At 51.2% G+C, this 24,916-nt stretch overlaps 1 protein-coding gene across 1 annotated transcript in view; it reads right to left on the bottom strand.

Moving 5' to 3' along the window:
* Positions 1 to 1,657: 1,657 nt before the first annotated feature.
* Bmp7 (bone morphogenetic protein 7) overlaps positions 1,658 to 24,916 on the bottom strand; it is a 72,339-nt gene continuing 49,080 nt past the window's right edge. Inside the window, exons 3-7 of the mRNA XM_005362807.2 lie at positions 23,930 to 24,078; positions 11,852 to 12,049; positions 7,711 to 7,787; positions 6,224 to 6,334; positions 1,658 to 3,565 (exon numbers count right to left, since the gene is read on the bottom strand). Coding sequence (XP_005362864.1) covers positions 3,416 to 3,565; positions 6,224 to 6,334; positions 7,711 to 7,787; positions 11,852 to 12,049; positions 23,930 to 24,078 — 685 coding nt within the window. The 3' untranslated portion in view covers positions 1,658 to 3,415. The remainder of the gene's footprint in view (positions 3,566 to 6,223; positions 6,335 to 7,710; positions 7,788 to 11,851; positions 12,050 to 23,929; positions 24,079 to 24,916) is intronic.

Below are 24,916 nucleotides of genomic sequence, written 5' to 3'. Positions count from 1 at the left end.
CGTGTGGACGCTCACCTGCAAAAACTGCAGCGGGAAGGGCAATGTGCCCACGAGAGACTCCTCCAGAGAGGGGATCCCCTGGCACATTTTTCTGTTTCCACAGTGGCCGCCAGGCCCCGGGAGGAGCCACTGCTCACTCAGGACAGCAGTCATCACCATCCAGGTCAAGGTCACGCCCAGAGGTGCAGAGCCTCAGTCAGGAAGCAGGAGGGAGCCTCCATGCTGAGCATGTAGTTCAGAAACTCAGCCTGGATTCTGGATTCAAAGGGGCCCAAGGGTAAAAGCTGGGAGTCAGCAATCCCTACGCCCTAAACAGCCCCAGGAAATTCCAACTCTGAGGAGCCTGGGTTTCAGAAATGGTTAGCTGGGGGCTTTAAGGGGGTCACCTGCTGGTGCCCAATATTAAACAGCATTTGGCAGAGAGGTGGAAGCCAAGAAAAGGGGGAGGGGATAGGAGATAGGTACATCTGGTCTACCACACATGGCCACAGGGCCTGCTGAGGGCTGTGGAAACAGGCTAGCTTAAGACAAACATAAGTCACTTGCCTGTCCTGAAGTTCATGCATCTCCCAGCATAGCTTTTATTTTTATTCCTTCTGGGACTTGGGCACAAATTGATGTTCATCTGCCGTTTTTAAAATGCCAACTGACTTCGCCCCTTTGTGGAAGAGGCCACGGAGTGTGGTGGTGGCTGGGGCCCTGGCATCTCTGTTCTGCCAGGAGCAACACTGGCGGAAGAGCCAGGTGTCCCAGTCCGCTGACTACTCAAGAGAAACCTGAACTCCTGATTTGCAAAAAACATATTGGCAACGAATTTGTGTTTTTAAAAACGTGTAAACACTCCTGGGGGTGGGGTAGAGAGGACAAGGCACATCTGGAAGGCCACATCTGGACCTCCGGTTTGTGGCTCTGGTCTTCAGCCTGGAAAAGAGAACAAAAGCTAGATTGTCAGGACAGTGACAGCAGGGGTTTAGGAACTGCAGGGGCTGGAATGCGTTAGGAGTGGTTGCTGGGTCTGGGTCAACAGGGAAGACGGAGGAGCAGCCTGTCCAAGTATCGGCTGGGATTCTAGAAACATCCATCAGGTGACCTTAGTGCACACTTCAAAGCCAGATGGAGCCAGATGAGCACGGCTGCTAGCTTGACGGGGCCCCACACCCTATCCAGGCCTGCGGTGGGCCGCCCACCTCCACAGCTGGCCTGCAAGGGCAGCCCCCAACTGTACGGGTGACGGGCACTGAATGACGCCAGCTGTGAAGCCAGTGCTGCTTTCAAGTTTGGGGTATACGCCCCCCTTTTCTCTCTTGTGTCTCTATTTTATTGGGATGACTAAATCCTTGACTATGTTAGCAGTAAACACAGCTAATTTACCCCCTACCTCTTTGAAGCAGCTGCTGACGGCTGGACTGTAATTCAATCAAGGATCTTTGCCATCCCAGCCTACCAGATTCGCATTTGTTTTTTGGTTCTGTCCCTCCGGCCTGGAGCCCCACACAGCTGCACCAAATATTGATGAGCACCGCTTCCCTCTGGGCCTCGATGATAAACATCCCGCTAACGGTAGAGATCAAGGTTGCGGGTTCTCAGCAGACGAAACTCCAGTGTCCAGGAGCACAGGGGTGAGGGGAAAGACACAAATACACACACGGGCCTGACAACCAGAACCAAATGTCTCCTTTTATTGCAAAGTCAAACCCCTCTTTCCTCTAATTGTACAGCGTTTTCACTAAGGACCACTTTATTCGACAGCTATGGGTACATCGGTCCGACTGTTAATAAATAGTCTTAAATAAGAAAACAAACAGATTGAAGGAAAGCGACCCCATTGTTCTCCACGAGGAGCCTTTGAAAAGAACTTCAGATGGAAATAAATAATTTCTTTGTCTTGTCACAATTATTTACACATTTAAATGTACAAAAAAACCACTGCGGACGGATTAGGGCCATGAGTGGTAAAATGCGTACCGAGAGGGATTCACACAAAAAAGCCCCAGATCTGCCAAGACACAAAACAAATTACAAGATGATTCTTCTCTCCATTGATCAGGCAGAGTAGAGGCTGCAGCCCAAGCTACTGAAGAAGAAAAACTTAAAAAAATATATAAAATAAAATAACAGAAGAGAACCCAGTGTTTCCAGGATCACAGATATGGAGAACGGGTTCCCCATGTGACCAGACTCTACAGGGCAATGGGTCCCACCTGGCTAACCCCATTCTTCGTATGGATGTGGGAATCATTGGCAGATTGTCCATGAAACTAGGGGCTGGTGCATGATAGTTAGGGCACCACAGACCCAGGCAGAGTGGGCTTGCTTGAGCCATGACAGAATGGCCCCTCTAAGGCAGGAATTCAGGTCAGGAAGGACTTGCCCTCTAAGTCCTTCCAAGTACAGGACATCCCTGAACCCAGTCTCCCTCAGATTGAGGAAGCAGTTTGGTGCAGGGCCTGCCTCTGGAGTGTGGCCATTGAGGTGCCAGATGGTCTTATTTAGAGGACACTGCCCCTGCACCATGGGCTTTGGGCTAACCCCTGTGCTTCCTCACTAGGGACGGAGCACAGGTCCTGTCCTGCCTTTCTGCTTATTCACTTTGAATTTTCTCATTATTTCCCAGCACAGGGCGGGAACTGGGGCCAAGGGGCTGGCAGAGCCAAAGTCTTGGTGTGTTTCACACATGCGTGCACGTGTTTGCCTCCCTCCTTCTCCACCCCAATGTGTGTCTCCTTTGAGGCCAGCACTCCCTGGCTTCTTCTGAGCAGACATCCCTCCTTCCCCTCTCTATACAGTGGATTTGGGCAGTTCTGGTAAACACTGGGCCCTGAAGCCTCAGAAGGAAACCAAATGGAAAGGAGGGGGGCCCTCCAGCCTCCACAGGCCCTAGCTTCTGTTTATGAAGTCAGAATAAACCAAGAAACGGGGATAAATTGTTTAGGAAAATATATCTGTGACATCCTAACCATTTTCATTCATGGGTTTTATTGTGATATTTTATTACAGGGACTTCTGCTGGTCTTCCTTCAGCACAGACGTAAGCGCCCACCCTGGCTGTGCCCTTCCTCCTGCTGCAGCTGATGACCTGGCTGGAGCACACTAGTGATTACCCCTCAAGGGCTCAGCACCACGGAGGCCACGTGGCCAACGGACTCTTCCTTGGAAGATCTTTTTCCTGCTAAATGTTGCCTGTGGCAGCTTGTAGGATCTTGTCCATAACGTGCCAGAATTACAGCCCGCTGGCCAGCCAGGGAACTCAGGGTTCTAACGCCTTACGTATTTCCAGTCGGGGAGGTGAGGGGAAGGCTCCGGAGAGATGGCTGATCTGTTTGCTCCTCGCCAAGGTGGGCAGTGAAAGACTAGGTGGTGAGACACCTCAGATCTGGAACAATGTGGCCCCAAAGGGTCGGGCTCTTTGAAGAGGTCAGTGGCAGCCACAGGCCCGGACCACCATGTTTCTGTACTTCTTCAGGATGACATTGGAGCTGTCGTCAAAATAGAGGACGGATATGGCATTGAGCTGCGTGGGCGCACAGCAAGGCTTAGGCACCGTGTCCGGGTTGATGAAATGAACCTGCAAGTCACCAACACAAATCATGCTGAGAGGCGGTGAGGCCTTCTGCAGGCTTCTAGAGTTCTCTAAGACAGTTCTGCTGTCTGGTTAAAATAACCATAAATGACAGGTGAGCCTGTCTCGTGACTCAACTCAGCTCAGGACTTGCCTCTGCTATAGCGGGCGAGGGAACCTGGCTTCCTGCACACATCTGATGTGGGAGAGGCAGCTGGGGCTCCAAACTGAGGACTGTGGAACATCCTCCCTGACCGTTGCCCATGTAAAAAGCACTCTATCTTCAGGGATGGGTTGTAGCTTACTGGCAGAGGGCTTGCCTAGCTCACACAAGGTCCTGGGTTCGAGCCCCAGCATCACAACGATAACAAAGAGAAGGCTGTTTCTCACAGGTACCTATGCACTCCACAGAGTAGGGGTTCAGACAAGGGAAACCTCAGATGCTGTGCAGGTACCATTGGCAAGCAAAGTCAACCTGCAGAAGGCAGCAGGGAATAGTGGGGAGTGGAGCAAACTGAAAGGAGAGGGCCGCCACTCACCCAAGATGATCCCAGCCCAGCCAACTAGTCCATGTCATCAGGTGAACCCAGTGCTTAAGATTCAGTTAAGGCCAGAGATTCAGTTCTTCTCATGTGTCACTGGTTTCTTTGAAATAGGGACTCTTATATGCCAGAGCTGGCCTCAAACTTGCTAGGTCGCTAGCTTCCACCTCTTGAGTGCTGGGTTGAAATGACAGACCTAAACCATTACACCCAGTTTATTCAGCCCTATAGACTGAACCCCAGGGGTTTGCTCGTGCTAGGAAAACAGCCTGCCATCTGAGCCACAACCCCAGCTCCCGATTGACTGTTAATGAGCAACTTCTGGGTATTGAGCAAACCAGGAATGGCAAACAAATACATCTCAGCAGCTCGCTTGGCTGAGACGGCTCCTTCCATCTCTCCTGATGGGCAGCACCAAATCCTTACACACCTCTACTCTCTGCATCTTGCTCCTCTTGAATAACTTTAACGAAGTCCTAGGTGTATTGGTTCATTTCCACTGCGAGTATCTCACCAGGATGCCCCAGAGAAGGATTTACCCCTGGTCCACGTGACCACAGAGGCCCCCCTCCCTCCAGCAGTGGACACTTCCATGGACCCTGAAGTGAAATGCTAACAGAAGCAGCTGTGCCCCTGCCCCGGGGACAGGAAGGAAGGCAGTGGTGAAGGATGCTAGAGAAAGGCCCCGAACACAGGACCCAGCACCTTCTGGCTACTCAGAGGAGGTCCGATAAGCCACATTGGCAGAGCACCAGGTCCGGACAGCTCATTCTGTCCCTAGCTGCAGACTCCATGCCAAATGCAGCTCTGAAGTTTATAGTTAAGGGGAAGGGAAAACGTTGGAAAACCAGTTTTTAAAGATATACCTTGCTAGCAGGGTGGTGGTGGTGCATGCCTTTAATCCCAGCACTTGGGAGGCAGAGGCAGGTAGATCTTTGAGTTTAAGGTCAGCCTGGTCTACAGAACGAGTTCTAGGACAGCCAGAGCTACATACATAGGGAGACATTGTCTCGAAAAACCAGGCTTGGGGTGCAAGCCTGTAATTCCAGCAACTCAAAATAGAGTTTGAGGTAGGAGGGCCACAAGGTCACAGAGAAATCAAGATCAGGCCATAGCTTAGTGAAACCTGATGGCTAAGGAAACAGTTTGACAGTAGAGAGCTTGCCAAGCATGCACGAGGCTCTGGGGTGCAGCCTCTTAACCATAAAACCAAGTACAGGAGGAAAAGAGAGAGAAAAAAGAGAGAGGAGGGAGGGAGTGATGGGGAGCCCTTCCTCTGCCACAGGGTAAAACTTGGACTAAATGAAAGGCATCGACAAGTGATGAGCTCTGTTCAGGACTTATGGTGTGGAATAAACATAAATTTGAATAGCAAACAGAATTGCGTGGAAGAGGGTCCTGTGGTGAGCTCTTTGGCACCAGAATTCAAACCAGCATGGATGCTCAGTTGTTGAGGGAAGTTCAGGCAGCACCCACTGCAGGGAGGAAGGTCACCTTGGCCCCCAGCATCTGAGGCCAGTATGGTCTCATTACAGTGACCCACAGAGGGTTGACTTGAATCGGCGGCTGGCTCTTGCCATCCTCACTTTCGGGCACATTCTCCCTCTGAAATTCTCTCATTTGCTCAGTTGGCCATTTCCTCCCCTGGACAGTAAAGCCCAAGGTCAAGAACACTGGGATGTTCTGGCACTTCGCAGACAATCAACAGATTAAAGCCTCTCAAATCACTTAGCTTCAAGTTCAAGGTCAAAACTGGGAAAGAAAGCCCTAGCTCTGAAAGGGGCTGGTGACTGGGGGAGCTCCAGGAGCTAGCAGTCAAACTTTATCATAACACAGGAAAGCATGCTGACACTCAAGAGAACAGTCCCCACCAGGAGGGGACCCAATTCTCAGCAAGGCACAGTGACAGGGTCCAAGATATATAAATATATATGTGTATGTGTGTGCATATATATATTCATCTTTATACCACTATATGCTTAAAACATATTTTTTCAGCTTTTTCTATAGCAGGTACCCACAAGAGTCATGACACACTTGGACACACAGTTGCTCAGGTTCTGGTTAAAGGCAGTAGAAGCCACTCCCATCTCCTACAGGCCACACCCCCAGGGGCACCCACCAGTGTCTGGACGATGGCGTGGTTGGTGGCGTTCATGTAGGAGTTTAGAGGGAAGGCACACTCCCCCTCACAGTAGTAGGCAGCATAGCCTTCAGGGGCGATGATCCAGTCCTGCAAAGAGAAGAGAGTGAGGCCAGGTCCTAACGGGACCCTGTGGAGAGCCCAGGGCAGGGTCCCACCCCTGCGTGTCCCACCCTGTGTGGAGTCCTCCCTCAGGCCCAGGTTATGCTCTTCTGAGTTGTGGGGTCCCTTCAGGGCCAGAAAAGTGAGCATGATACTTTGTGAGCCCAGCAGCAGGAAAAGACAAACAAGTCAGGCTTAGAGGGGCTGCCCTTGTGTTGCGTCTCCTGGACCAGAGGTGCAATAGCAGCAGGGAGGGAGCCATGGGCCAGAGACCACACCTAAAACCACCCCCGTCCCTGCTGGGGGTGGCAAGCCTCAGCTTGCTCCCAGGCATGTCCATCTCACAGCCTAGACCTTGCACCCACTGGGTAAGCACAGCTGCTAATGAAACCCAACACAATACGTAAACAACGAAAACGTCGTAATTTCGCTGTTTGTTTGCTTGCACCTTCTTTGTATGTATGGCTTCAGCATGAACTTTGTGGATGACAACATTTTGTCCCATTGTCAAGACAGGACATGCCTGTGAGTCTAAACCAGACCTCCATGCCTGGTGTACCTTCTTGAGCAAGAGGCTAGTGACCCTCTGTGACTTGGGTTAATCCAGAGAGCATATTCTCTGAGCTCTGGAAGTGTTGTGTCATGCTAACCCACAAAGTGGTACCGTCTAGGGATTGCAAGCCGAGAGCTCCTGCTGCAGGAGTGTCCGGCACAGCACACAGGATAAACAGTATGCTCAGAGCCCTTGCTCTACCACAGGTAGTCTGCTCGCTTGGCTTAGAAACAAACACCCGATCTGAGTCACAGAACAGGGTGGAGAAAGGGCAGAGGAAGCTGGCCCTCCAGGGCTGGGTTCAAACACACGGTCATGTGTGTGAGAAGCAGCAAGCCAAGAGCTGAGACTAGGGTGTGCATGGGACTGAGGTGCACACTTCAGAAGGGTGGGGCTTCGAGTTCTGATGCCAAGAGTCAGCCACACCTTGGGTGTCACGGGACATCATGGATGTCTTCACATGTTCAACTCAAGTCCCCCTCTCAGGTCAGGGCTCCGGACACCTGACATCTCACCAGCAAGGACAAGAACTGTGAACTGAGCTGGGAGAGTGCTTGCCTAGCCATGCAGGGCACCCCGGGTTCCATTCCAACACGACACAAACTAGGCATGGTGGCACACTCCTGTACTCCGGGTGCCTGGGAGGTAGATGCAGGTCATCCCAGTGAGTTCAGTGCCAGCCTGGGACTTATGGGACTCTAGTCCCGAGGAGGAAAAGACATGGACTGTGACACACTGCACCCATAAAGACATCCCTGTGGCTGGCAGGGACAGAGAAAGGCCCAATGTGTGGTAGCTCAGCCATCCTTACCTGCCAGCCGAGGTCTCGGAAGCTGACATACAGTTCGTGTTTCTTGCAGGCTTGCCTCTGGTCACTGCTGCTGTTTTCTGCATGGATAAAGAGAAAAACCCAGGGAGGAGAGAGAAGCACATATGTGTTCAAGTCCCTTTGAGTCTGAAGTGGGGGAGCAGCCACTGGACTCAGGGGCTGAAGGACAGTGATGACTCAGAAGCCAGTTTGAGACCTTCATGGTCACCTCTGTCCTTTAGTAGAGCCCCCCCCTGCCCATCCCGCCCAGACTATCCTGCTTCCAGACCACTCTGCCTGAGTAGGCCCACCACGTCAGCCCTGAGACACTCATGCACCTGAGGGTACAGGAGGTCCAGAACCGAGGCTGGGGAACACCGCCGGGAAGAAACCAGAGGAAAGTCCACACCCCCGCAGCAGCTGTTGAGTTTAAGGAACAAGAACAGTGTGCTTGGTTTTCTAGGACACAAGTTTGTAGATTTGGGCCAGAGGCTGAACTTTGTAAACACTGTGGGAATCTGTCTGTCCCTCACGCACGGCTACGGAAGCTTCCTCTACTCTGCAGCTGCACGGGTGGTTGGTACTTGACTGATGATTTCCCCAGCCTGACTTGTCCTTTCTATCACCTTCTCCACCATTCCACATCCTTGCCCATAAAGCCCGGGCCCCTGTCTACACGACAGAGCCCTGCAGGCCAGTTTCCTGAGCGCTCAGGCAATTTCTCATTCCTACACACCCTACAACCACCCAAAGGTGAGGACTGCTCCCTCTGAGCCTACTGACAGGCCACAGGGTGTCTGATGACAAGTGACACACATCCCTTAGGAGATTGTGTTTCTCAGGATGCATGGGAATTCCACCTGCACAGCTCTGTCCAGGAAGAAATAGCACAGGCCAGCCTGTCTCAACACAAAGGGCCAGGGCACTATTAGAGCACAGTCCACAGACCTGGACAACTGGTCTACCTCCTGGAACCACTATGGACCACTCCTAAGATGCCGTTCATCACCGTGGCAAAGCCAGGGACTGCAGCTAGCACTATCCACCCCACCAGCCCCATTTCTCTCCTCCATGGGGTGGGGACAGGTAGGAAAGAGAAAGGGAAGTGGACTGTATCCTCAGCCCAGGGTGAAGGAGTCTAAGCAAGGTATAGCTCTGAGTAGGATCCTTGGGGCCAGATTGCCCACAGCTCCCAGTTCTAAATCTGGGCAGATCCTAAAGTGAGATATGAGAAAAGGTGCTGTGGCAATTAGCCATGTCTGTCACTCTATCACGTGCAAAGAAGGGGCGGACCCCAGTGAAGATCTTCTGTTTAACATTGGAAGCTCGCTGTGGGCATGCTGTGGGGGGATGGGCCCTTGCGTGTCCTAGCTGGGGTTGTGGCCGCCCCAGGAGAAGGTAGTTGGAATTTCCCAGCATTCTCAGGTCCTTCTTAGCAGAAAAGCAAGGGAAGGGAGACATCTAGTTCCCCTGCCCCCAATCTTGTTCCACCCACCCCACCCAGTAGAGCAGAGAGCTGGTGAACAAAAGGTGCCAGCCACCAGCCGCTGCACAGCTACCTCTGAAAAGTCTTGCTCAGGTAGTAAGCAAATTAGGATAGGTGCTCGTACTTGCTGCTACCCCAAGGGTCAGCTACCAGGGTGTTGGACGGAAGGGAACAAGGGACCCAGGTTATCCACCTGCATCTCAGTAGCGGCTGGAACCCCGGGGCAGGGGTGGTCCAAAGGAAAGAGACTTTCATGCAGAGGCATGCTGGGACATGTGTCTCCAACTGGACACATAAAGGATACTGTGCATGCAAGAGAGAATTCAACTTGTGTGGCCCATCATGTGAGGTGTGAGCACTTCAAAGGCACTGGGCATACGCCTACACACACGCACAGGCTGCCTCACTAAGCCAGGGTGGAGCCCCAGTCCTGGTGGTTTTTTTTTTTTTTATGTTAAACTTCCAGGCAGGGTTTGGAAGAACTTAAAACAAGAGTAGGGAGTTGAAATCCATGGGAGTAGGCAGAACCCGAGCCAGAGGGACTAGCTGTCATTCGAGGGAGGATCCTGTCCTGGAGGTATGAAGGTGGGCATTCTGGGGGACTACGGAGGGTCAAGCCCTCCGCATTCCTCACTCCGGAGGCAAACGTAGATCTACAAGACAAGGTCACCTTTGCTGGCAAGGGATATGCCAGAGCTTCTTGCCAGCTGAGTTTGCACAGGATCCTGGCAAGTCAGATACTTCACCCGGTGCTATAGCCACCATTCCCAGAGCTCCCTGCATGACCTCACACCTACACAACACACGGCCTGGAAACGGAAAACTCCCACTCCTGCTTGGGATGGATTTCAAACTCGAAGATCAGACTCCCAGGAGAACATCCCACCCACCTGTGGCTCTAGCAACCTCCTTGTCATAGTCACCAGTCTCAAAGATGTCAGAAAAGCTAAACCATGGGACTTTGTACCCTCAGGGCACACAGGCCTCAGCAACGGGGTCAGCCTGGCCTTGCTCGTGGGCCTCAGCTCAGTTCTCATGGGGACTCTTTTTGCAACCCTGGAATGAGCTGAGTTACCCAGTCACCACCCCCAATCCTGGTTCTGTCACTGCATACAGATGAGGGCCATAATCACTTCTACCTGCTCCAGATAGCTTCTAGACCTAGGCTTCCATCACAGGATTCCAATCTCAGCATAAACAAGGCCCCCAAATATGCAGGAACTCAGTATTTTGTTTTTAATTTGGGTGCTAACAGACCCCTTTTAGGTGCCTATAAAAGGCCCTACTTGGCAGAAGAGAAGCTTAGGAAGCCTCAATCCACACTCAGGTGGCAGAGCAGGCAGGTGACTCCCGGTGACTGTTGAGAACAGCAGCTTTCTGACTGTACCTCGCCACAGTTAATCTGTTTTACAGATCAGCTATGCTGCCCCGAGTGGCTCCATCTTGGGTCTGAATGCCGAGGCAGACGGACTCGGCATCTCATTTATATAAGTAAAACAGCAACATCAGCCAGCACCCTAGAGGTGCTACTTCCTGGTAGTTTATTTGTGTCTATGAACAATGCTATCTCTGAGTATAGCTTATGTCAGAACATCAGACTCATGAGCCAACCTTCAAACATCTCGTCACCTCAGCTAGGATCGAAGGAACAGCCAAGACGTGCTGGCTCGTGGTCCTGGTCACTAGTCATGAACCTTGCCCAGGGTTGCCACAGGGAAGGACTTCCCCCAGCCCCTGCCTGCCACCCTCAGCCCTCTGCAGACCAACATCAAAGCTCACCTAGGTATGCATTCAGCAACTCTGCTCTGAACAGCCCTGAGCTCAACCTGAGACCCCTTCATCTAGTCCCCAGAAAGACTGTCCTTGAGGCCGGGAAGGCTCTGCATCTCCAGCTTTAGGACAGCCTTGCTGAGTAGCACTGCCTCTTCCCAAACAGCTTCTTCTCCACTCTGTAATGCGTGTGTTAATATGTAATGCCATGCTACACAGGTATAATGTGTGCTGAGTCATTAGGTGTTAAGTCGTTAAGACGGATTTACCACTTGAGATTGGAATAAAAACCTCTGATTGGAAGTGGCCATGTCTACCAAGGGAAAGGGGTATTTGGTGAATACCAAGGGATATTTGGACCATAAAATTGGCATAGCCTCTGAATTAAGAATAGATTCTGACTCTGTGGAAATAGGACTGTGTTCATATACATTTCTGACCCAACTCCACCCACGGAATTCTGCCCTGGACACTGGGGGACACCCCAGAAACAATAGGTCCAACAGCCGCAGTGGGCCACCTTCTCCCTTCAGAAACTGAATGACTCTCAAGAAGACAAGCACAATGCAAGGTGCGCTCAAGAGGAGGGGAGGGAGGGGGAGCAATGGCCTGGTGGTCTCGCTTTTTAGTTCTCAACAGCCCAAACCCCCTTGGGTGTTTCCTCAGACTCCCAAGGCCGAGGGAAGACCGAGTCTGTTTGGAGCTCTCGCAAGCAGGCTTGTTGAGTTTGTGTCTAGACTTGCTTTGCTTCGAGGTCACCAGAGTCCTGGAGAAGCTACGCTCGACAGGAGCATCCCAGATCACAGGCTGATCTGGTCTACCAGGAACTATCTGTAATGCATTTGTACATATAGTCCCTTCTGACTGCTCAGACCTGAATTGGCCTACCTGCCACACTGGCCATCCTCAGTGCCTCTTGGTTCTTGGGTGTCTTGGAGCGGTTCTGGCTGCGCTGCTTGCCCCCAGTGGACCGGATGCTCCGCAGATGGACCTCTGTGGCCTTGAAGAAGGCGACCATGAAGGGTTGCTTGTTCTGAGGTCCGTGCCGCCCAATCAGGCCCGCCAACTTGGGGTTGATGCTCTGCCCTGCAGAGGAGGTGTCCATTACAGAGGTGTGGGGACAGGGATGGGGTGGGGGAAGATTCCGTCCTCACCTGACAACATATTCATGGCAATTCGTTCATCTGACAAGGACTATCTGGATAATTCCAGGAGCTATTTTAGGGGTACCCTGATCTCTGGTGACCCCTGGGAGCATCGAAGACAACACATAATCATCAATGGTGACCCAGACACTAAGAAGCATGAGGATCCAGGCCAAGACCTGCAGGGTATCTCAAGCTAGTACAGGGGGTCTCAGGCTAGTACAGGGGGTCTCAGGCTAGTACAGGGAGTCTCAGGCCAGTACAGGGGGTCACAGGATAGTGCAGGGATCTCAGGCTATAGTGAAGGGGGTCACAGGCTAGTACAGGGGGTCTCAGGCTAGTGCAGCTTACACTGCTCTGGCCAGAGTGGGTCACTTGGTTTGCCAGGCTTCATGGTGTAACTGTTGTGTGCCAATGAGGTAAGAGTGACTGCCGACACCTGATGACAATGGAGAGGCCACCAGAGGAGAGACCGGGTGGCAGTAAGGAATGAGCCTCATGTATGTGGTCTAGCCTGAGACCCCCTGCACTAGCCAGAGACTCCCTGTATTAGTCTGAGACCCCCTCACTACAGGTGGAGGGAAAAGCTGGATTCCAGGAGGATGAGAGCTAGTGGGGGAGGGAAGAAGACACACTAGGTGACCACTGCTAACAGGCAAGAGGCACGGATCACCTCCAGGCCTGTGGCAAGCATTTTGCCTGAACAAGGTCTTGGCAGGTGTAAGCTTACACAAGGCTGCAGGGCAAGGCTTCATGACAGGAGCCAGTGGCTCTGTGAAAAGTGAGGGAGAGGCTACCCTCGCCCCCCAACTCTAACCCTGACCCTTGGTTCCAAGAAGGGGTTTCCCACAGCATCTGTTCAGTTAAACTATACTTTGTCTTCCACGTTCTACTCCCCAGCCCCCTGCCTCAGTTTCCCGTCTTTGTAAAGCCTTTATGGCTGTAGCCAAGGATGTGCCAGTCTCTCAGCCCTTTGGTCGCTCAGCAAATTCCTTCAAAACACAACAGAACCTGCCATTGTACAAGCCTGAAAAGCATGGACAGGAGGTAGGTACTCCAAGAAAGCCCGGTACCCAGAGACCAGAGTTACAAAGTACGGAATTAACTCCAGGTTGTAACGGTCAATGTTGATTGCCAATGGAAACAGACCTCTGGTTATGGGTAGGGGGTAGTTTCTAGACTGGGTTAATGGCCTGGGAGGAACTACCCTCTAGGTGGGCAGTATCCCTATCTCCATGGTGGACCTGTCCTGGAATGGGTATAAAGAACAAAGACTGCTGAGCTCCTGCTCATTTCTGTCTGCTTCCTGGTTGTGGATGCTGTCACCAGCTGCCTCATGGCCTGGATGTCGTGATGGACTGGACCTTCAAGCCACGGTCCCAAACAAAGCTTCCCTAAGTTGCTCTGTTGGGCATTTTGTCACAACACTGAGAAAAGTGACTCACAAGCAGGTCCCAGGCCGTCCCAAGGCCCTGATGGAAAGATTGCTCTATACGTCTTCCCACGGACCAACAGCTATGAGCTCGTTAGAAACAGAATTTGACATCACACTGCTGATGAGTACGTCAGATGGAGACAATGTTGGTTGTGCGCAGCAGAGCAAGATCAGAGCGGCTGAGGGACCTGCCTAAAACTGTGCAACTCAGCGACACCAAATCTGACCCTAGATGAGGTTGGGGGTGGGGAGGGCACTTCACTGTTGCAGCTATTATGGCCCAAGTCCAGGGACAGAACCACGGCAGCAGAAGTGATGGTTCTGGAGGGCCTTGGCTCCTCTCCATCAGGAAGTACTTCAGCTAGCGTTGCCAGGCAGATCAAACCTGGGGAAGCCCAGCCTCCAGTGCCTGGCTTAGTCCCGGGAGCCAGTGTGGTTTTTAAGAGTTCATGTTTAAGAAAACACATTTCACCAATCCCCACAATTTACCTTCCCCCCTTTTCATCGTCCAGCTCTCCTGCATTCTTGAGCAGGGTCCCCCCCAGTTCATCCATCTATAACATGAGTGAGTCTATAAAAGAAACCATTAAAGTCAGGCCCTGAGGAATTGCGCTTCCCCCCTGGAAGGCTTTTAGGGCAGAATAAAAATGCCTCACCTAAAACCCTGATGCCTATCGGGACCCCTTAAATCTAGGCGCCAAGAGTGGTCCCAGGCCCTGTAGCCCTTTCGACCTGCCAGGCAGTGCTGGAAGCTGTCAGCAAAGCCACCTCCATTGGTCATAACCTCTGCTAAGCAGGAACCAAAGCCCACACCTGCCACCAGCTGCCAGCACAGCCTCGATTTCCTACTGTGTGAAACAGGATGAGGCCAGTGGTCTCACATCCCAGTTTCCCTGCTAAATGACATGGTTTTTTTTTCACCTAGGCATCTTCGCTCAAGCTGACTCGGCCCCAGCCTCAGGGCTGGGCAGGATGTAGTTGGACAAGAGGCACCTAATCCTCCTCACGATACAGTCACTGTCACGGCTTAGGGGTGAGATGTGACCCAGTTCAGCCGGAACACGCAAGAGAGGTGTTCTGAAATGTCTAGAAAACATATTAATCTAATGTTCAGAAGAAACTTATTCTCTCAGCAGTGTGGAGGGAAACAGATGGCATTCCCAACACTACCTTCATGTCCTCAGCCCAGGGAAGCCATATTTTCAAACAAGGGCTACCCAGGGAAGGAACAATACAGACAGGTCTCTTGTGACTCGGATGTCACCGGGTCAAGACAGCCTGCAGCCTTCATCCTCACCCAATCACCACCATGAATGCCCCACCTTGATGACTAGGTTAGAGCCTGGACTTTTCCTCACCCCCCCTCCTCAGAGGCTGGTGATAGGGAGCACGGGCACAAGAAATCTTTGGCCCTCAGGAGCAAGCGCTGGGCCTGTCCTCATTGCCCAATCTGGGGAAGGATGCAGGTTTTCTGCGTAAAGACTGGAAGCCAACCCAACTGCATTTGTTTCGCCTCCAGCAGAAAGTGGGGTCATAACTGCAGAAGCATTTAAACAGGCCCTACTAGGTGTGATGGTTCACCTTTGCTGCTAAGTTTAGAACCAGAGACACACCTCAGGGTGTGTCTGCAAAGAACTCTCCTGAGAGCTTTAACCGAACAGGGAAGACCACCGTGAATGTGGTGGGCCAGGGTTCCACAGAATGAGAGAGAGTGAGCTGAGCCCCGGCATTCGTCTCTATGTCCTGACTGCTGACACACTGTGACTAGCTGCCAGAACGTCTCTGTAGTACAGAACACCTCCTCAAAATATGAGCCAATGTCAACCCCCCTCCCTTAAGTCATTTGTGCGGGGTACTTTTGTGGGCAGCTAACATAGCCCACACCACACTCCACACATGAACGTCCAGAGTGGCGTTGTTCCTAATAGCCCAGAAGCAGAAACCACAGCCATGGCACGTGGGAAACAGGGAGGAGGGCAGGAAAGTGGAGGGTGCACTACAGGTGTGGGCCCTGGGAGGGTATTCTATGCATTGGAGGAGGCTCAAACAGCCTCCACCCAGGACCCCAGACAATGTCACATGACCCCTAAGAAGCAAAGAGACCTGGATGGAAAGCCATGGCTGGCTGGCTGTTACTCTGTCTGCCTTGTCTTAGTTGCTTGTATACAAAGTAATCAAAATAAATTATTGAGATGTGACTCCCAGGTAGAGCACTTACACAGCATGCAGGAGGCCCTGTGTAAGCTATGACTGTTCTTTTGTTTTCCAGCCCCCCAGACCCAAATAATCACACAGAAACTATATTAATTACAAAACTGTTTGACCAATAGCTTAGGTGTATTTCTAGCTAGCTCTTACATCTTAAATTAACCCATTTCGATTAATCTGTGTATCACCACAAGGCTGTGGGTTACCGGTTAGGTTCTGGCTTCTTTCTCCTTCAGCAGCTGCGTGGCATATCCCTGAATCCGCCTTCTTTCCTCCTCTATCTCTGCTTGGATTTCCCACCTTGCTATATTCTGCCCTGCCATAGGCCAAAGCAGCTTCTTTATTAACCAATAATAATAAAACATATTCATAGCATACAGACGGGAATCCCACATCAGCTCTGGGTTCATCCTCAGTATTGGCAGATGTTACACCATGACTTGTTACATACAGCGGTGTGCCTATACACATCTACACGTTACACACAGGCATCCATATACATATACAGACAAGTACATATTTGATACAGGGTCTCATTATATAGCCCAGGTCGGCCTTGAACCTACAGCCATCCTCCTGCTTCCCCTCTTGGGTGCTGAGATTACAGGTGTATGCCACTATGCTGTGCTCTTTATTTTGATATCGAACAAGAGGACAGTCAAAAAAGGTTGACTGTAGTCAGGTAGTGGTGGCACATGCCTTTAATCCCAGCACTCAGAAGGCAGAGGCAGGTGGATCTCTGTGAGTTCGAGGCCAGCCTGGTCTACAGAGCGAGTTTCAGGACAGCTAAAGCTATGGAGAAAAACCCTGTATTGAAAAAAAACAGAAACCAAAACCTAAAAAAAGAATCCTTTTTCCTTTGCAATGCTTTCGTGTGACGGTTTCAATTAGGGCTTGCAATCATTTGTTTTGACTATTTGTGTTTAAACAGCCAGCGAGGCTACTGAGCGGGGCATGAGGTGGAAGTGGATGAATTAACTAATCTAAGCAGAAAGACAACACACATATACTTTGAAGCACAAAATCTGTGTCTTTGGTAATATTAGAAGACATTTCTATTTTATTGCAAGGTTAGTGGACTGGTGTTCTCTTCTATCCACAAACCCACAGATTTGCCTATAAAGAGGCGGGCTTGGGAAGTAAGGAAGCAGGCTGTCCCACCTGAACTTGAACTTCAGAAAAACAAATACTGTTTGCTGCATGCAGGATCACGCTGAAAGCATTGCGAGCAATCGCTGCTCACTCAAATTCCACTGGCATCGTGCGTCTCCTTGAGGCTGAGACAGGACATTTTTCTCTCTGTGCCCTGGAAACCTCCTTAGGGCTACAACCAGCAGGAGGGAGGGGCACGGGGCACCTGCCCACCAGCCAGGCAGGTAGTGGGCAAGGCCAGTATGGGCTGTTCCTTCCTGGCCCTCTTTGCTGTTGCCTCCCTGTTCTGTGTCTTGAGACAAAGTTTCACGTAGCACATGCTAGTGTTAAATTCATTATACAGCTGGGTCTGGCCTTGAACTTCCGGTCCTGCCACCTCTACCTCTAGGGTGCTGGAATTCCAAGCGTGCACCACACAACCCCTTTATGAGGTGCTAGAGATCAAGCCCAGGACTTCAAACAGGGTAGGAAGTCCCTACCAAGCCCCAGCCCTAGCTGTTTATTTTATTCCTTTTAAAAGTAAGGGATAGTAAAAATGACTTTTTAGGGGGTGTGTTGTGTGTGTGTGTGTGTGTGTGTGTGTGTGTGTGTGTGCTTAGCTGTTTTGTTTGCAAATCTGCATGTTGACATGTATATCGATGTCAACTGAAACAGTTAGTTGAGTCAGTGCTTCCATGACACACACCCCACCTCCCCCACGCACACACACACACACACACAGCACCTCCCCTCACACACACTTACCTACCCCCATGCACACACACATTACACCCACACCACATACACACACATCACCTCCCCCACGCACACATACACACACAGCACTTTCCCACACGCGCACACACACCACTTCCCCTCACACACACACATATACACACACTACCTACCCCTAGTCACACACACATATATACACACTACCTACTCCTATGCACACACACACATATACACACACTACCTAACCCTATGCACACACACACACACCACTTCCCCTCACACACATACACACACAGCACCTCCCCTCACACACACACATATACACACACTACCTACCCCTATGCACACACACACACACACCACTTCCCCTCACACACATACACACACACCACCTCCCCTCACACACACATACACACACAACACCTCCCCTCATACACACATATACACACACTACTTAACCCTATGCACACACACATATACACACACTACCTAACCCTATGCACACACACATCACACACACACTACCTACCCCTATGCACACACACATCATACACACACCACATACACACATACACACCACCTCCCCTCATGCACACACACACACACCACTTCACCACACACACACACGCACACGCAAACAAGGCACACTGGCACATATGCGCGAACTCTTCCTGTTCTCAGCAGGGGGCTGCTGCTCTCAGAGGCCACATGTGTGTCAGGGGGACATGTATGCCAGAGGGAACCCAATGCCACTGGCATTGCACAGAAACTAATCATTCCCAGTTAGAGTTATCCCATCCCTCCATCAGGTGATGGGCCAAAAGGCGAAAATCTTGATGCCAAAGATACTCTAGCCCAGGAATCAGCAAATTGTGTCTTATATCTGGCTGACGACTGCCTGCTTTAGCAAATAAAGTTTTATTAGAACAGAGCCAGTGCACAGACGCAAATGCAGCCTTTGGCTACCCTCATGCTAACTAGCACTGGTGAAAGCCAACAACTCTGCTTCAAACCTGAAACATCCAGCCTCTGGAACACTCTACAAGGCATTTGCTGACACCCACACACTCCAGACCTGCTTATTTCCAGACTGTACAGAAAACGCACCTGGTGGGAGCTGGGGAGCATCCGATGGGAGCTGGGGAGCACCTAGTGGGAGCTGGGGAGTACCCGGTTGCTAGAGTGCTCATCTAGCATGCACACAGCCCTAGGTTTGACCTCTGCTACTGCACAAAACCAGGCCTGGGGATATGTGCCTGTAATTCCAGCACCTAGGAGATGGAGGAAGAAGTTCAAGGTCACCCTTAACTACACAAGTTTGAGACCAGTCTGAAATACACAAGTGCTAACCTTGAGTCTCAGACATCCAGCCAGCCAGCCAGCCAGCCAGCCAGCCAGCCAGCCAGCCAGCCAGCCATCAATCCATCCATCCATCCATCCAACCAGCCATCTATCCATTCATCCATCCAACCAGCCATCAATCAATCCATCCATCCATCCATCCATCCATCCATCCATCCATCCATCCATCCATCCATCCATCCACTCTTCTCCAGTGCTGTCTTCTGAGAGCCAAGGTATCCAGAGGGTGCTGACTTCTGTCCCACACCACACACTTGCCCGGGGAACCTAGCTGTGCTGCTTTGGGGCCTGCAGCTGGAAGGCCAAGGCACAGAGGCAGACTTTGCACACTGCCTGGGTGGTCTGGGAAGAGCACCTCTGACCTGGGACCTCCCTCAGGGCCAGATGGAGGAAGTGAGCGGTGAGCACGTCAGAACTCTGCGTTTGCCATCCAGTAGGATCTGACGTCAGGCGAAACATCAGGCTTCCAGAAAGACCACATTAGGATGGAAACAGATGTCCCTGAGCAGGGAAACGGAGGCCTGACAGGCAACCAGTTCCAAATTCTAGCCGCCACTAGGCAGGTCTTCTCCAGCTCGGTGGTCTTGATGAACCACCACTCTAACCAAGGTTAGAGTCAGGGTGAGGATGGCTATCTGTCTCCTTCCACTCTGGTGCCACCCTGAGCCTGGCCTCAGCAGGAGCGGTCCAAAACATCAAGATAACCTAAATTAGTTCAGGACCCCAGAGTGGGCATAGGGGAACCTGCTGCCAGCTCAAGACCCATCACACAGTAGCTGCTGGTTGCACTGACTCCCCAGTGGGCCCCATGAGCCCTCTCACCTACTGGTTGCAGGTGTGGAGTCTGTTGGCATCCATCTCTCTAAATGAACAGGGTGTCCCCAGAATAAAACTCTAGTTGACACAAGAAATGCTATGATATTCAGTTTGTCATCCACAATGTGTCTGGTGGCACCAGCCACACCCGTCTTCCCTGTGGTCCACGGCGGCTTTGGCACTCCAGTCATAGAGTTGAATAGCTGTGACAGACACCGGCTAACCCTCCCAGCTGGGCGTATCGGCTCTTTTGAGAACAATAACTAGGTGGGGATTTATGGCATTGGCCTGCACCAGCCTTTCTCAGCCCGTGCTCCCTGAAGAGCCACAGGTGCCCCTCGAAGGGAAGAGTTCACGGTCCGTTAACTATGAGGAATGCCAGCTGAGTAAACGCCACAGGCTTCTCTTGAGGACTTATCGGAGGCCATTTTGCCAAGTGTCCCTGGTTAATCTCAGGCTGAGGACTTCGCCTAGGAGGATTCTACGTGAATGTTTCTTGAAATGGATTATTTCGGCTTTTAAGAGGCCAGGTGGGACATGGGGGCGGGTGGAGCGAGAGAGATGAAGAACTGAAGAGTGGAGATGCAGACAAATTGCATTCCTTCCAGAATGGCTGTTTCTTCAGGTCTCAGGGACACCTGTTGGGACTTCCAGCTTGACTCAGTGGGTCCTGAGTGTCCGTGCCCTGCCGGTCCTGCTGGCTCAGCTGGCTCAGGTTTGATTTTCCTCTTAGGTGGCGGTACTCAGTGGCCAGTACTCTCCTCTCCTTTCCCAGAACAGTGACAGGACTCACCAGGCTTTGAGGTAGAGCAGCCTGGTGCTTAGAGCTCAGCCTCAAGAGCCAGGTGGCCCAGGTTCGAATCCCAGTGCCGCTGCTCCCTAGTTTGGTGGCAAGGGCAAATTATCAAAGAGCAACTCTTTTCTGGCCAATAACAGTTCCTGCTGCCAGGGTGTCTGTGGCAGTTTAGTTTGCCAATGCGGTAGTGAATGGCAGCAGCTAGGCATGATGGTCTTATGACTTAGGCTGTACCTGCCCTCTGGGTAAGGCACAGAAGGGAAGGCGTGCTTGCCCAATGTCCAGCTTTCCCAGGAAGGCCTTTCCTTGGACCCCCTGGGCAGGGAAGGACTGTCTCAGACCATCCAGATGGATATGTAGAGGCCATTGGCTGTGTGGGTGAGAATCTCTGAGGAAGTGCTTCAGGGCACGGTGATTGACACTTTCTAGCCTAAGGCTCATGGTCTTCCCCATCCGATGGTCTCCAGAGAGAGGTCCATTGGAGTCACCTGAGCACACAGGCCCCATCCACACTCCCCAAGGGCAAATCCCTGAGGGTGTCTCATAGCTGCGTTATTGAGCATCTTGGGGCCTAGCGAGGTAACAACAGCACTATGACCCTCTCCCATACACAGCACCTCCCTCGGGAGAAGAGACACGCTACGAAACCCCAGGCGCCGCTGTCCTGTGGGTCTTAGTAAGGTAGGTCAGGTATGACAGCTCAGACTGCTGAGGAAGGACAGCAGGAACCCACCACACTGCTGGGGGCACCTGGGACGTCTCTAGATGGGGCAGGGTGAAGATATAAAATGTAGGTACCACAAGCAGAGTCAAGTTCAGACAAGCTTAACCCACTCAGAAGGAAAGGGCTGGAGCCAGGCTCCTCACCTCAGTCCTACCTGCAAGAGTCACAGAGTGGAAACCATCAACCCACACAGTGTAGTGACAGTCACATCTAAGTCTGGACCATTCACAGAGTGGGTTAAGGACCAGCAGCCTGGGGAGCAGGGAAGGCTGTCTAGAAAGACAGGCTCCCTGTACCCCACACCTATTCAGTTTGAATCCACATTTTGAAAGGTGCCCTGGTAAACCCCCTGGGAGGCACACACATGTAACGGCACATATGTGGGGGTCAGAGGATTTGCATGGATTTCTCTCCTTCTACCACCTGACCGCCTGCCTGCTGGAGACGAGACTGCCAAGATTCAGACAGGTCTAAAGTCACGGGCGAGCATGGGTCTAGACACTAATAATGTGTGGTCATAAAAGACACCTTAAAGTGAATTAGAAACTCGTTAATAGATGATGGGACCAAACTCCAAGACAAGCTGTCACCTGAACACAGTGGTGGTTTGAATAAGAAACGTCCCCATACACCAGGCAGTGGTGGCACACGCTTTTATTTTCAGCACTTGGGAGGTAGAGGCAGGCAGAACTCTGTGAGTTCAGCCTGGTCTACAGAGTGAGTTCCAGGACAGGTTCCAAAGCTACAGAGAAACCAGAGGATGGCGCTGTTTGGGGAGGTTTAGTTGGTGCAGACTTGCTGGAGGAAGTGTGTCACTGGGGGGCGGGCTTTGAGAGTAAAGTGCCCCGCCTACTTCTGGCTGCTGTTTTATGTTTTCTGTTTGCAGATGCACGCTCTCTGCTTCTGTTCCTGTCGTCATTTCCACTGCCTGCTGTCACGCTGTCCTCACCATCACGGACCCTAACCCTCAGGAACTTTAAGCCAGAATAAATCCTTTTGTCTATGGCATCACCCCAGTCATGGCGTTCTGTCTCAGGAACAGGAAAGTAACTAAGACACACCTATCATGTTGTGGGATAATCTTATTGTACACTGTGAAGATGTGTCTTTGCTAAGGCCCCTTCTGATTGGTTTAATAAGAGTTGAATGGCAGTAGCTAAGCGGAAAGAGGTTAGGTGGGGCTTCTGGGAAAGGGAGGAACTCGGGGGGATGAATCTAGACACCAGCAAGACAAGGAAGGAGTCAGACACACAGAATGGAAGAGAGGTAAAAAAGCTCGTGGAAGTATATAGAGTTATAGAAACAGGTTAATTTAATTTATAAGAGCTAATTTAGGAAACAAGCCTAAGCTAAAGTCCAGTCTTTCATAATAATAAGTCTCTGCATCATTATTGGGGAGCTGGCAGTCCCAAAGAATCCAATAAGGAAAGTCTATCTGCACCATCATTTGTATAAGAAGTGAAACAGAGATCAGAATCTATACCTAAGCTTTTAAGCACCCAGACATCATTCCTGTAAAGGCACCCATGAATGCTAATCAGGAATTATCTCTGGAAAGTGGAACTCAGAATCTGGGGGAAGGAAATTGGGGGGTGGGGACTATTTACTGTGACACATTTCTATCATGTTGACTATGGAGGAATGAGTATTTCCTATTCCAAAATGAATGAAAACAATTTGCTTTCCTTTTCCCCTTAAAACTGGTGGGAAGGTGCCAGGGTGGTTGTGGTGCATGCCTTTCATTCAGGACAGCCAAAGCTACACAAAGAAACCTTGTCTCAAAAACCAAACCAAAACAAACAAAACCAACAATAATATAATACCTGGTGAAAAGGAGCTGGAAAGATGGCTCAAGATTAAGATCACTTCCTGCTCTTGCAGAAGACCCAAGCTCAGTTCTCAATACCCAATCATTCACCTAGAAACCACCTGCATCCAATCCCAGGGGATCTGTCTGCTGCCCTCTTGAGGCCTCTGAGGTCACCTCCACTCATGTGCTCATGCCCATTACACATGTGAGAGAGAGTGAGAGATGCCAGGAAGGACCAGCTAACAATGACTTCTCCACCAATGTGACTTCAGTACTTCAATATCACCCCACAGAGAACATCTGGCCATGTCTGAAGACATTCTGGGGTGATACTACCTGAATCAATGCTTAGAAGATTGGGGATGCCAGCAACCATGCTCCATTGCCCAGGACTCCAGGAGTGCCAAGGGTAACAAGCTGACAAACCTGTCTGCTACGCCCTGCTGTGCTGTATGTGTTATGCCACCTCGGAGCTCTAGCCTTGTGCAGTTCTCATGTAGCAGGTCTGGGTTGACCCAGGAGTCTACATGTGTCACATGACTGCAATCCCTGCTGATGCAGGACAGCTGTAAGCAGTGAAGCCATCACTGGCCCATCTTGCCCAACTCCCAATCTTCTGTGGAATGCAAGAGGATGTGCTGGGTTCAGAAAAGAAGCTGGACTCCTGAGGCCTGGCTGAGATGGGGAGCACCAGAGGACACTGACTCGTGCGAAAACAAGCTTTGTGGGCTGCTGCTGAGCCTCCTTGGAGGCTTGGAAGCATGGGGTTCACTGGGACTAGAGGTGTTGGTGTCTAAGACTCACCATCCAGGGTCTCCACGGAGAGTTGCAGGCCCAGGTTGTGTCGAGGGTTGACCACCCAGTGGTTGCTGGTGGCTGTGATGTCAAACACCAGCCAGCCCTCCTCAGAAGCCCAGAGGGTACGACTGTCCAACAAGAAGAGGTCCGAATCCCTGGAAAGAGGAGAGAGACTTGAGGTTAGGCAGGTCATGGCTCAGTGACCGTGACAGCCAGCACCCTAGCAGACAGGGAAGCTCTGTGTAACAGGACAAGTGGAAGCAAGGCACCAGTCCCCTACACACAGGCTTGTCAGAAAAGGACCTGAGCACAACGGCCACTTAGCAGCCGCGATGGAGAAAGAACGTATTAGAAACACAGGTACACACAGGAATAGGAAACTGGCACAAGGCCATCTCACTCTACCAGATGTCAGGGGATCCTAACAAGACACAGGAGAGGCAGGAACTACACAGCCTGCAAGTTGGTTGCTGGGGCTGAAGATGATGCCAAGGAGGTCATTCACCATGTGTCTGTCACCACACCAAGAGCTCCATGCAAGGTAAAGCCATAATTCACCCGATGAAAGGCAGAAAACGGCTGGCTAACTGGCTGAGAGTTGGAGCAACAGATGGATTTATGGATAGAAGGATGGGTAGATAGATCAATGGATAGGCTAAGCGAGCAGATGAATAGATAGATGAAATGGGTGGGGAGGGAGGGAGGTAAGTAGGTAGGTGGATAGATGAAAGACAGATGATGGATGAGTGGGTGAGCAGATGGATGGATGGGTGGATGGCTGGATGCATGGATGGATATGTGGATAATAGGTGAATTGATAAAATAGATGATAAAGGATGGATAGATGACATATGGACGAATCTGTGAATAGAGGTATGGATGAGATAAACAGATGGATTGATAGATGGGGGTGGACGGACGTGTAGGAATGTGGAGGATGGATGGATGGATGGATGGATGGATGGATGGATGGATGGATGGATGGATGGATGG

This window comes from Microtus ochrogaster, linkage group LG8 (assembly GCF_000317375.1).
Source record: "Microtus ochrogaster isolate Prairie Vole_2 linkage group LG8, MicOch1.0, whole genome shotgun sequence".
Taxonomy (NCBI): domain Eukaryota; kingdom Metazoa; phylum Chordata; class Mammalia; order Rodentia; family Cricetidae; genus Microtus; species Microtus ochrogaster.
The sequence above is the reverse complement of the archived record's forward strand: the minus strand, read 5'-3'. Positions and strand labels throughout refer to the sequence as shown.